At 44.3% G+C, this 14,142-nt stretch overlaps 1 protein-coding gene across 1 annotated transcript in view; it reads right to left on the bottom strand.

The window, feature by feature from the left end:
- Positions 1-14,142, bottom strand: part of LOC119401598 (rab3 GTPase-activating protein non-catalytic subunit-like) — a 52,873-nt gene that overhangs the window by 17,105 nt on the left and 21,626 nt on the right. Inside the window, 8 exon segments of the mRNA XM_037668499.2 lie at positions 984-1,157; positions 1,804-1,926; positions 2,827-3,115; positions 5,765-5,958; positions 8,204-8,306; positions 9,144-9,241; positions 11,934-12,180; positions 13,835-13,989. Coding sequence (XP_037524427.2) covers positions 984-1,157; positions 1,804-1,926; positions 2,827-3,115; positions 5,765-5,958; positions 8,204-8,306; positions 9,144-9,241; positions 11,934-12,180; positions 13,835-13,989 — 1,383 coding nt within the window.

Below are 14,142 nucleotides of genomic sequence, written 5' to 3' on the forward strand. Positions count from 1 at the left end.
TAGTGGGCTTTTCGCTGATTCGCAAAAGGAAGAATTGTGGCGTAGTGGGCACTTAACAACTGTTCTTGTAGTAGGCATTCTCGGATAGTTTGAAACGGCCAATGTTACATGCACAGTCGTTCGTTTTCTTACGGCACGGTTGAGGCATGCACCGAGAATCGAAGCCAGGCCAGCAAATTGAGAAGGCGATGCGCACGGGGCCCGATTATGCTATCGCGTTCTACTCTTGAAGGCGAAGCTCAACCGCCCTCCAAGTTCTTTTTAGTCATGTGAATGCTGCAAGGATTAAATGAATGCACGTGCGGCTTGCCCACCTCGAGCCACATTTGATAGGAGCGCTGTGTTTCTATTGCTTTAACTATGTAAATGTTGCAACGAAGTGAATCGGCAGCTCGCGTAATCACGTGATATGTTTTGCTTCATTTCGGTCACACTGGCTTTACGTTCAATGTCACATTTGCATGAGACAATTTTGAAGTGAATTCGAAGTGTAACAGAATTTGTATAGTACTGAGGTACAGGTTATAAGCGGCAAAATACGTTACGTTTTAAAATTTGTCATACTTAGCCCATATAACACGGTTCTAAGCTTTAAAAGACAATTAATCAGGGTGCAGAAAATATGCACACTTAACCTTGAAGTGTGTCTTCACGGCAGTGTGGATTTCCCCTGAACAGGTGGTTTCACAGCATAGCGGCCCCCCGCAGCAGTGAAACCATTTTCTCAGATGGGTTACATTGAGTAAAATACTCCTGTTCATCCGCTTAAAACACTTCGAACACTTCAAAATTTCAAAAACTTTGAATTCATGTCAAAGCGAATTCGAATGTTGTATTATGAGAATATTTGAAGCGATTGACCATTCGCACAGGCCAACTAGTTACGGTTCAGAGGGTCATAGATGTGCAGGTCATTTAGGTCATACATGGAACCCTAGTTGTAAGGTCGTGAAACATGACAACGAGAAGGAAACTGTACTGACCATTCTTGAGTATGCTACTGGAAACGGCAGAGAGGAAGGCTGAGGCCTTGGACAGCCGGTCTATCTGGTCCCGGTCACGGTCCCACCGCACGAGCTGCTCCGAGGCGCAGTTGACTAGCAACGAGTCGAGCTCCAAGGACCGAGCGAATCGTCGTCTCGCCCGTACGAAATGCACTGCGTCAGTTCGGAAAAAGTGAGGTTCATCGATATAAAGAGCTTTTACAATCGAAGTACATGCTGCAACTATGAAAAGATGTGTGCAAATCAGATGCTCGAATTTAAAAACAGAAAGGCTCTGACAGGAGCTCTCATTAAAAATAAAATAAAAATATGGGGTAGGGTAGGCCATCTCAATAGAAACTCATTGGTTATGAGAAACACCCAAACAGCTTAACAACTTGTTTCTGCAGTTTCACAAAACCACGATTTGATTATGAGTTAAAGCGTGCCAATACTCATGGAATACTCCACAATGGCAACACTGAGGAGCAGAAATGGTGATCGCATTTCCAGGCTAGAGAAAGAAAAAAAAAAAAAGGCGCAGAGGAACCTAACTCTCCTTACTTGCATTGAATGCGAAAGCATGGCATATCTGGGTGTAATGACTATAATGACGTCAGTGCTATTTCAAAATCCATATTGCGTGAAATTATGATGTGGTGTCGTCATGACATCATTTTGTTACGTGGTGATGTTATCATGGCATCATTACTTGGCCACGTGAGTATTCTTGCCACTGGTTGGTAACACCGCTTGCCAGATGGATGCTGTACCTTTTACGTCGTGGGGCATATACTAATGCTTTTGCATTAAAACTTACAATCGATACCGTCTTCCTGAGACTCGGAGCCAGCGGGAAACTGGAGCTTGGTGAGCCGTCGGAGGTCTTCAGGTGTCATTTCAAGGTCACAGGCCCATGCAGACACCAGTTCGGTGATGACACCTGCGTAATCATAGAAATTTCACTATATAGCAAAAGCTTTTGCGAGTTCATTGCACGCTGTGATGCTTTCTTTTTGTGGCTCACTGTTTGACACTGTTCTATTCGAATACCTTCGTGTACCAACCAGCCTAGCTTTCCACACATTTATGCAAAGTCTTTGCCTACCAATGCTATCAGTGGTAACAGTGGTTTTGGTAACACTACCACTGGAACAATGCTCTTCCTACATGTACTGATACTACAACCACTACCAGCAAGTGCTATTACTGTTGTAACTACTACTAGTATTGTTAATACCACCACTATCCACTAGTGTTATCAATTTGTCATGTCTACTATAACTGCTGCTACTACTGTCACAGGTAGCAGTGGCGATATTACCATCACTGATAATAGTAGTGCTGTACTGCTGATTTTTTTCCTGGTATTTATCTCCTACGGCTACTGCCATCAATTACTACAACTAATACAGCTACTGCCACTGCAAACTACTCCTAGTGTTACTGATAACTGCTGCTGCCAATTCCGTTACTACTGTTACTGCTACTAATACTTTTGCTGCTGCCAAGAGCTACTAGTGTTACTAATAAATGCTGCTGTTGATTGTTCTACTGCTACTACTTACTACTACTGCTATCACTACCGTAACATGACCACTGCTAGTGCTGCTGATTCTACAACTAGCTTCTACAACTAGATTCTACAACTAGCCACAACTGCTGGCACTTTTACTGCTGCAGCAACCAGTGTTAGTCATTAGCTGCTGCTGCTGACTTTATGACTAACACAGCTACTTCTGCTGCTAACTGCTCTAGTGTAACTAGGGACTGCTGCAGCTGATTGTACTACTAGTACTACCAGTACTGCTGCTGGCGCCAGCACCACTGTCGCAAACCTCACCTTGGCCTCGGGCAAACAGCGAGGTGAGGGAGACTTCCCGGTGCTCGGGGTAGAGCTGGCGTTCGTCGCACGAGCGCTTCAGCAGCGACGCTAGCACCAGCACGTCCCCCAGTTTGCCCAGCAGTGACTCCCAGTGGTCGCACTCGATGACCACAGGCTCCCAGGTGTCTTCCTCAATTTCGCCGTCATCGTTGATGATGACCGGGTCATCGCGGTCACCGGTGGGAGGACGCTGTGGTGCCGATAGTTTTTCTGGAGACTTGTCTTCATTTTCTTCTGTTTGCTGAGGCTGTAGGAAAGATACATCAATGGAAAAGTCAATCAGCTGCTTCAAAACAATGCTCTGAGAACAGTTGTACCCTTTACGGTGTATTTTTGTCAGCCAACAGTAATCGTCACTCATGTTAAAAGACTGGGTGCGCAAGCAAAGACACAAGAGAGAAGTCAAGACACCACAAATGCTGGTTGTGGTGTCTTGACCTTTCTCTTGTGTTTGTATTTGGACGCCCAGTCTTTTAACGTGAATACATACAAACTAGATCAGCTCTCTGTTATTCAAAGTAATTGTCATCTATCTTGCATGCCGTTACTTGCTTTAATGTGGTGTGTCCAGCACTATCAGGTCGCGAACGGTGTACGCGCTATCACCATGCAATAGCATTCTCAATATGAAACTATTTAGTGTACGGTTTTCAAGAAAGCAAACGCAAGAAATCCAGACAATGATTACTGTTGTGTGACAAAAAAATGCCCCAGAGGGAATGCATCTGTTTTGAGAACGCCTTAGAGGTAAGAATGTTAACTGAACGACTACAATGGCCAATACTAAGGACTGCGTGCCTGCAACAATGTGGCACCTTTTGTGGCAACTCAATGGCGTTCCGTTGCAGAGTGAAGACACAGGTTCGATTCATAGTACACCATTCGCGCTCTGCGAGTCATGGTAAATGAAAAGGCAAGGCTCACATTTTTAGGTTCGCGATAGGCAGCCAAAGGTGGAAGTAATTTCACCAATAGCCCTCTCACCATGGCATCTCGTCCCACAGCGCAACTTGATAAAATATAGCCCTATACAGGCTGTTATTAACCTCTTAATGAAATGGACCATCTCACAGACATGAATCGATCAGAATCGCAGGATCCAATTCGCGACGTAGAATAATGTCAAGACTAAAATTCCTTTACCAATTATATCGCAGTCATTTCCACATATCATGTGCTCCTTACCTGCAAGATCCACCTAAGCGCTCATCGAGACTAAATCATTCAAAAGCAATTCCCCAACCATTTAGTCATGTTAATGCTCACAAACATTCCCATTTTTCATTGCCTATCTCCCACTGGAATAATTTATCTAATGCTATTGTGTGTTGCAATACAACTGGCTCTTTTAAGTCTTTAGGCATCAATATACAGTAAAACCTCGGTGATACGATCATGGCTCGTACGAATTTCAAGGTGATACGACTTTTCCTATGGTCCCGGCCAAGGCCCATTAGCCTGCAGTGTATTGGAGTACGGTTGTTGCGAACCGATTTTCACCCCACGACGTTTGATACGAACGTACACTAGCGCACAGTATACGAACAGGTGCTGCCCGCGCTGTCGCGGCGGGTGCGGGCATGCGCGCTGCGCGACTGTCAACGGTGCGTCGTTGCCTCCGAGATTGTGCGCGCGAATCTTGGAGGCCTTTATGCGCCTTCGCGTTTAGATTACGGATGGCGTTGATGTTGCGTTTCTTTCTTTCTTTTTTTTTTCCAACGCGTTGACGCGTGCTGCTGTGCTCGAGGCAGCAGCGTCTTTGTACTGTGTAAACACGTGCCTGCCACGTCGATGCAAGCCATGTCCTCCCAATCAGACGTTCTATGAAACAAGACTGAAACTTGAGCGGCGGGTCCATCATGAAGTTCCATGAAAGGTGGACGAAGACCCCGAGACGAAGCGGACGGTCTCGGCGAAGGAGCTAGGCCTCGCAACGTACGCGCACACATGCCAACTCTCCGATTTGCACGGGAGACTCCCGAATTTTGAGCAAACCTCCCGATTGTGCAGGCACGGCCGCAAATCTCCTGAAAAGGACCCTCAACACCACCGCGATAAGAAAGTAACAGCAACAAAAGACAGCGATTATAAAATTTTCTGACTTCATCTATCGCGTGAAAAGCGCTTCTTAAAGTCACTTTCGCCGCTGTACTCTGATATTATGCAGAAAAGCGTACTAAGATTAGGAAGGATCTACCAGCGGTCACGGGTCACAACACATCTGGTTCATTAACTACACACGCGCGCACGCACCATATATTTACGAGTACAAGTATGATCGTTGACGTCTAAAAACTTTACTGGCAATCATTTAGAGCTGTTCATAACGTCGGTGCGGCCCTGAGAAACACTAAATCAAAACGTATGCCAACTTTATTTTGTCGCATACTAACTTTCCATGTTTTCTGGTGATACGAATTTTGGGTGATATGAATATTTTTGGCAACCCCGCGAGATTCGTATCACCGAGGTTTTACTGTACAAAGACTACATACCGCAAATAACTGTCTACTGCATTCAGCTCTTCATATGTTTACTATGCGTTGATGAAACAACGAAACTTTGTCCATAGAACACCCCAAGAAAGGCTCCCAGCTACAATCAATAAAAAAACTTACGTGTCCGTTAAAAAGTAGATGCTCTCGTCGAAACTACTGTAAAATGTGGCTACAGTAACTACTGAAAGGAGCTTCTAGCAGCATGAAATATAAAAAAATTAAGAATATTGTGAGATAAGGCTAAAGAGACATCACTATTTCACAAGTGTTCATTTCCCAGAGCCGAACAATGTTCCTGTTCATTCCTTAACTCCATCCTCATATTTGTGAGCACTGCATGAACTAAACGACGAATGTTCCAACACCGGGTTGCCGGTTAACGCTGAAAGTAGGCTTACCGCATTTTCCGAGGTATCGGCACCGTCTTCGTCCTTCTGTGGGCTCGGAAACCGCAGAAAGCTTTGTGCCACGTAGCTCACGATGGCAGCTCCTATGTAGGCTGCCGGAACGTTTGTCGACCCAGCGAGCACCGTTCGAATACCTCGCCACCACGGCGACATTGTCATCGATGCCGTGAAGTGAGCCTCTTCTCCTGAAATGTCGTGCACGTCAAATCGATAAGCCGATAGATGCATGACCCTTTGCAACACACATTACGATCAACTGTCTAGAAATCTGTGCAATTTACATAATTTCATGCCAGGGTTCTCGAGATATACAGCAAGTCGAAGTGTTAGAATAAGTTATAGTACGAAAGAAGGGGAATTGTCCGAGGGACTCGTTTTCTGCATTATGCACAACTAATGAAACCGACAGATAATTAAGCCAAGGACAGCAAACAGGACATTATTTGTGGTTTCTAAATCATGGTGTAGTGATCCTCACTTATATTGAAAGGCATTAGAGTGGACAAATAAACACCCTTTCCGTCGGTGGGATCCCAACCCACAACCTTCAAATTGTGCGTCCACTTTCGTCCACTTAAATTCCTTTCAATTTAGGTGAGAATCACTACACTACAGTTTAGAAATCACAAATAACGTCCCCTATGCCTTCCTTGGCTTAAGTGTCTGTCGGTTTCATTAGGTGAATAAATTATCCTGTATTTTACAGCAATCTATTGTAATTACAACATAAACAATTATCTAGTTATTGTACAGTCAGCCACACTATATTTCTTTATAAACTGAATTTAACGATCCACTCAAATGACATGCGATAGTTATCTGCTGGTAGCAAGCATTCCTAAAGAGGTAAGAAAAATATCTTGAAATTCCTGCCGAAACACCCTATATACAGCGTCTCGTTAAACGCGATACTGCATTTACCGAAGCGTTCGTGCGTAGCAAAAATATTACAACCAAAAGTGATATAAAGGAGCTTCACGCAACAAGAACGCTTATTTTACCATTAGCTCAGTGTTTGTGGTCTCTTTCTTGCCAACAGTGCACAGAAATGGCAAAAGTAAGTCATGTCTCCAAACGAGGACATCGTGTTGCAAAGGGATAAGACGTGTGTAGCACGCAGACACAACGACAAAATAACCAACAGATCGACGGATATGCCGTAAAGCCAACAGACAGCTGTCAGAAAGTCTCCCCACAGATGGTCCAATAGGCCTGCAGACTCATAGGGACAAGCCTGATGCTGTTGTGGTGTTGTATTAGTACACTAAAAGCCCTTGCAATATAATGCAATCTTGCGGTGAACCTGAGTGCAAACGAAGCATCAGTAGACACACGGTCTTATATTGTTGTCATGGTGAAAACATAGGTCAGCGTACAGTCAAACTTTAAAGGGACACTAAACAGATAAACACTTTTTCTCATATTAGTAAATTTCACAATTCCAAAATCACCTTGCTTGCCGAAAGAAGATGTTTGGCAAGCAAGAAAACGTGCAAAACAAAAATGTGGGCGGCAAAGGCACCTTGCCACCTAAAATACTAAAATACTAAAAATACTTCGATATTCATGACGTTACTTGCGATGATTTCGGTGCGAAATTTAAAAATGAAACTTTGACCTTGATTTTCCCGTCTATTAATAAACCTATGATGGTGAAATTAACGACATTAGAGTTCTCAGAGTACAATTTATCAATCTAAACCAATTCATTGTTTCACTTTAGGGTCGCGTTAACATATACCAAACACGAATTCAACGAAGTATTAGTTATAACGAGGCAAATTGAAAACGTCCCTCACCGCTGTAACGGTAAAACGAATATGCACTTTACTTTCATTGACAGCCGAATACCGTATTTACACGATTGAAGGTCGACCCGTCTTATCTAAATTAGAAGTCCGAAGTTAAGGGGTCAACTTACAATAGAAACCGAAACTAGTTTCAGTTGTAAGGTTGACTTACAACCCAAACCGATGCAAAAAAGAAATCAGGCATGCTCTGGCATGGTTAGGACATTACGTTTACGTTCCAGCTATACCTGTAACGTATACCGTATTTTCCCGCGTACAACTCGCACCCTCAGCAACGATTTGCGGAAAATTTCCTAAAAATGACACCCGCGTATTGCCGCGAAGCTAGCTTTCCTGCACAGCTGTAAAGCACTGCCGTGAAGCTACCTTTGCATACCAGAATTCCATTTTTTTTCTTCAACGACATTGTAAATATATTTCCTTCATGAAATGCGCTGGCGGTTCTTTTGCCATGAGATTTTAGCGGGTCGACCTACACTCGAGTCAACTTACAATCGAGTAAATACAGTATAATGGCATAATTTCCGTGTCTGATGTTACTTTGTTACAATGAGGTTTAACTGCGTTTACAGACCTTCCCGACGTCAAGCTTTTCAATGTGCCCATCACGGTACCCTACCTGCCATCTCAACGAGCGACTTGAGGAGCGAACTGAACAGGCACCAGCTCCTTCTGTTGGTCACGGCCCAACTGGACGACAGCCATTCATGTAGGAGGCATTGCTGTGCGAGACACAATCAAAACGATCAAGCCAACCAACATTTTTTTTTTTTGCAATGGGTGCCAATGCTGTAAGCAAGAATCGGCGAAGTCACTGAATGTGGTCAGATCAAAGCTTGAACACACTATGGCTGCGTGGAACTCGTACAATAACGGCAGAAGTTTAGGGGAAGATGAAAAATTTGTGAACACAAAGTGTCGCTGGAGCCAACGTTTCGACGACTGGACTTGTCATTTTCATGGCTGCAACCTTGAAGCCTTGAAGAACACAAGTTCGAGTGTTGAAAAATTGGTTCCAGCGACACCTCATGTTCATGAATTTTCCATCTCTTCGCATAATAAAGGTGACATTTTGTAACCCGAGCGTGTTCAGAGAAGTATGGCAAAGTTTAGTTAACTCGAAGGTTCGATTAGTAAAGCTGAAGCCTGGGCAAGCTTGATCTGGCTCATAGCAACACAAGTTCACTACAAACAATGCGCAATAGGCAAAAAGATGCAAAACAAGAGACAACAATGTCACAGCACTCTCACAATCGAAGAGAATTAATTAATTTATTCGATGTGGTTAATCTGATGTATCTTTATTACCTTATGTAGTGCTGAGGACGATTCGAGATGTCTACACATGCCTTGTATCACTTTTAAAAAATTTAGTTGATTTGACGGTATAATTTTCTATTTGTACACAGGCACTTGCATCAACATATTTTTAGCAGTGAGAACACTACATCCTTGCCTCATGTCCTCATTCTTTACTCATGTCCAGTACTTTCTGCACACTGTTTATAACCACTTCTTAATGGTAGTTTCTCGTGATTGTGAAGAATTCTCGTTCTCACCACTAGCGAGGACGGTGCAATGCCGGACTTCCTTAGCGCTTCCAGGAGCAATGGATGACAGCCACAGGATCCAAGCGCTCTCGAGAACAGGAGGTGTCCTGCAAGAAAAGCAAAATATCAATCAATCAATCATTGTTTCTGATATATATAATGATATATTAAATTTATACAGCTACACTCTAAGAAAAAATCGAGCATTTGGGGAGTATTTCTGCCACACAACAATAATCGTCATCTGGCTTGCTCGCGTTTCCTTTCTTGAAAACCCTGCTCTCGTCACTTTCCTATCAAGAATGCTGTCACGCTGATAACGCGCGCACCGTTCGTGACCGGGAAGTACCGGGACCGCGGTGATAACGCGAGGAAAGTGCGCGAGGTGGATGACGATTATTGTTGTGTGGCAGGAATACTCCCCAAATACTCTATTTTTTCTTAGAGTGTAGGACCTCAGAACACTTCCAAGGGTTGTGGCAGGGGTCCACTATTTAACACAAAAGGTTACAAATGAATTGTAACCACACATTTTAGACATGCTTTAGAGCTAGTCACATTTATTAAGTTAAAGAAAAACAATGATTAGTTTTAGGCATGTCTAAAAAATTAAAGCCAGTTCCACACCTGTGCAATCTGAGTAAACAGCGGAGCTGGCAAGCAAGTGCCACCGCCTGGCAAACGCAGATTGAGTTCTTTGTTCTTTCTTTCTCCCTTTCTACATCTTCGTCTTTTAGGGACGAAGTACCTTAGGGTCTCGGCGTGTCGGCGTGCATCGTAGTCTGCTGTCGGGACGGTCCATTTGCTTGAGCGCAAGAGAGGGCGCCATCCCCTCAGCGCTCGCCGTGTGACGAGAGAGAGCGAATGGCGTGCCTTGACTATAAAAACGCTCTTTCTGCGATGAACGCTGAACTACCAGCTCGCAAGGAACGAGAACGCACCCTCGCCTGCGAGAGACAACACCGACGCAGGCAGCGTCTGCTAGCGAGTTTCTTGAAAAAACCGACTCCTCGCGATGCACAACCGTCCACCGTCCGCCTCGTATATATAGGCAACTGGATCTTGACCTGCAATGTAGTGCCGGTGGGGGATTTCTCTTGTGCATAGTTGAAAAATAAGGATTTGCAGCGTGCACATTAACTAAAAGTGGACTGCGGGTCTCTGTGTCTAATCTTTCTTCTGTCTCTCATTGCCCATTAGCAGTGATTTTGCTGTGGAAAACACGAGCACACATAGCATGCTTCGCCCCTCCCCAATTTTTACGAGTACAAGTTTTTTCTTCTGTCTTCTTTCTTTATTTCTTTCTATATTGGCCTCCCCTTCCTTTCTCTTAAGACCCCTGACTCTTACGTCACTCACTCTCACTTTCATTTCCTACCCCCTTGCATGGCATACAAGGCTATGCCATGCTTTACTCTCTCCCCTCCTCCTTTCCTTCCTCATCACCCTCACTTTTCTTTAAAGCCCCCTTGATATACTATACTATGCAGGGCTATGCTATGCTAGGAGCTGCTTGGCACATACCCACTGTATGTGGCGCCTAAACACTATTCGCCACGAGATCGAGCTATAGGTGGCAGCACCGTCGGCGCGTTTGTGTGGATAGGCGGTCGGCGGCGCGTATACAAATGTACGCAGCGGTGCTTCGCTGTATGCAGTTTGAGTCGATTGTAAGTGAATAAAGCGCGTTGGCTGCAGCCTAATGGTGATATATACGCCCGCCATTGCCAAATTAATGCACAAAACCGGACTTACGTTCCTATTACGTGTGAGAGAGGAGCAATCTGCTAATCAAAGGGGTACTGGCCTTCGGTCACATTCGTGTTTTGCACTGTGCTCAATGTTTTTTCTGGCTTTATTTGCATGTATTTAAAATGTGTTTTGCCTACACCACAATATAAAGAGTGTTGCGCGATTGAGGCAATTAAGTATTTACTTCTTGCCCTAGTGGCTACAAACGAAGAGAGCCTGTATTTCTGTGTAATTAGATGAAGTAGAACATTGTGCACTCTGCTTTTCTGTTTGCATGAATACGTGTATTGCTACATAAATGCGTGGCTTCAGGTCTTTTTTACCGCTAACCGGCCTCTGCAGACGCTAGTTCATGCTTTGCGGTATCACAAGGATTTCCACATCGCCAACACCTCACGAGATGGTGTCGCTAAATGTCTGCATTCACACCTCGACATTTAGTACTTATTTTTTTGTTTAGGACGACGCCAAATGCACTATGTGATGTGCTAGAACGACAAAGTGGTACCTACATTGAAATGATTTTGGCGAATGAACGGTACGATGGTTAGACCTAGCGCCATATCGACACGTGCATGCACTCGCTTATTAGAGTGCATACAAGTCTCATAAGGCGAAATGTTAATGCATATCATGTAGGCATACGTACAAGCTTTTGATACTGTGCTAGCACAACGAAATAAGCTGTAATCTGAGGACGTGCATGGCGTACGCACACGTGCGAACACGGTGTGGCTAGCAGGCGACGAAAGGAGCCATCCATACCATGGGGTTTCGTCCGCTCGCCGCTAGGTGCCGACTTTGCTCGATCTCGCGGTCAATACAAGGCTATGTCACACTTTACTTTCTCCCCTGCTCCTGTACTTCCTCCGCACTCTCACTGCTTTTTCCCAACCCCTAGCTATACTATTACTATGCATAGCTATGCTATGTTAGGAGCTGCTTGGCACATACCTGCTTTCTGTGGCCTATACCCGCCGAGTTTTTTTCCATGCCAGCCTTACTCAGAGCTTAAGCTGCTCCGCTGTTAAAAGACAACTTCCTCACCAAGCTGCTTGCAGTCGGCGTCTGCCTTGGTCGTCACGGGCAGGGGAGCCTCGTCGTTCCGATCCCTTGCCAAGTGACTGTCGCCAATGTCAAAGTAGCTGAGGAACACGGGCAGCGCGACGGGGTTCTCATCACCAAAGGTCACCCGCTTGGCGGAGCTGGACGTCCAGAGCGGCAGGTAACGCGAAACGTGTGTCAACATGCGCGACACTTTCTTAGGTGGCATGGACAGCTCATCCACCAGCTCCTGCGCAAAAACAAGAAGGACCGATTGCGAGAGATGAGACAAGACACTACAGCGATGTCCCGAAACGAAAGACGTGCAGCGTTATGAACATCCACAGGGCATTCCACAAGGGTGGTACATTCCAAAGCAAAAGTTTGCTGGACGCAAAATGTTCGAGAAAGCTTTATTATCACTTTGTCTAGGAACATAACCTCTAAATAAATGTTCCAGCCTGTAGTTGCTATTGCGACCTAAACAGTTACCTACTAGATTAGAAGCACTGCGCACAGAGAGATAGGAAATTCATATTTTTTGTGGAACCAATGCCCCGTAAACATTTGCTACTGGGTGCACATTTCGCAACACATTGGTACATGTGAACCGACCATGAAAGACTGGACTGTAGTACCTGCGTTGGCAAACACAATAGTGTGCTTCTCACTGTCCGGCACTGGACCTGGGAACAACACAGGCCTCAAAGGCTGGCGCAGGTGAACATTTGCTCGTTGTTATTATGTTCGAGTTTAACTTACTCAACGACTCAGCTTGTCTCGCTGATAAACTAACCCTTGCGTTATTGACTAGCATGCATTACTGTGCCCAATGAGCAATAGATGTCCTTTTCTACATTGGTACTAAGAGTTGCATCCTTCATTCAACAAGTAATCAGCCTAAGAGCTCACAATGTTGCATCCTCTTGCGGCAGCATCACGTTTAGCTTTGCACTTTGCTTCATTAGCAGTGTTTTACATAAAACGATCATACATCGTACACACCTTCAACTAAAACAATACGTAATCCTGATCATACGCATAGCATAGCAGCCCTCTACATAATACTGTGTAAGAACTGTAGATAATGTCCTATCAGTGTTTCTGGTGCTTGTTTCATATAAGACAGTACAGCATTTTCTGTCATATATCTACAGCTAAATTTGTGAAAGCTCAGCATCAGCTGCATTACCACAAAAATCTCTTACGCAGCATTCTCAAGGAAGCTACAGCATCACAGTGAAATTTTGGCTTCTACTATGAGGTGCTTTGGACTTTTCTTAACGAACATTACAAATTTTACAATATTTTCACATTAACACTTTGCGGGCCCTGTAGAAAACTCTGTAGAACACCCTGTATCAACCAGGTGAACGAATGTAAAAAGCAGTGTGTTTTACACTGCAGTGAAGCCGCACCTCACGTTACAAGAGGCAAGAGTGAAGGCAGCGATTACCATATTTTCTCTCGTATAACTTGCACGAAATCTACAGAAATTTCCAAGCCAAAATCGAGGTGCGGAATATACCCTTATATTGGTGCATGAGGTGGCTTCATATTAATGCAAGAAAGGCAACTTCATGGCAATACATGGGTATTTATTTTTTCGTATATTTTTTTTCGCCGCATTTTGTAGTTAGAGGTGTGGGTTCTATACAGAGGGAGCGGGTTATCACCAGAAAACATGGTACTGAACTGTAGAATTATTTGTCCATGCAATTTATGTAGCGATAAAAGTGTGAATATGAGGGAGCATAAAAAGAATTTCCGTAATCCTTTTCATTTTTTTTTGCCTCCGAGTTTTTGATGACCAATTTTTAAAACCAGGCATTCTGCACTGGTTTTATGCCTTGCACGTTGGCCGAACGAAACGTCCAGGGACTTGAAACACAGAGTGCACCAACCTCTGCTGAAACCTCTTCCGATGATGGCTCGTAAACGTCATCGACTTGCGACTTGTCTACAGCCTTGTGGAGGTGGCAGAGCTGCCGGAGTCTCCGGCAGGTCTTGTGCAACAGCTCGGTATCGAAGTCGCAGTTGACTTCTTCATCTTCTGATGCTAGACATAGAGGCAGGCAATTAGAGCATGGACAGTAAGTACCAAATAAAAGATGTATATTTTATTCCACTTTCTCAATAATTTTAATCTGTGGTAAGCCAGGTTTAGTGTTCTACAAAAGATATTATCATCATCACCACTGCAACACTATAC

Source organism: Rhipicephalus sanguineus, chromosome 8, assembly GCF_013339695.2.
Source record: "Rhipicephalus sanguineus isolate Rsan-2018 chromosome 8, BIME_Rsan_1.4, whole genome shotgun sequence".
NCBI classification, from domain to species: domain Eukaryota; kingdom Metazoa; phylum Arthropoda; class Arachnida; order Ixodida; family Ixodidae; genus Rhipicephalus; species Rhipicephalus sanguineus.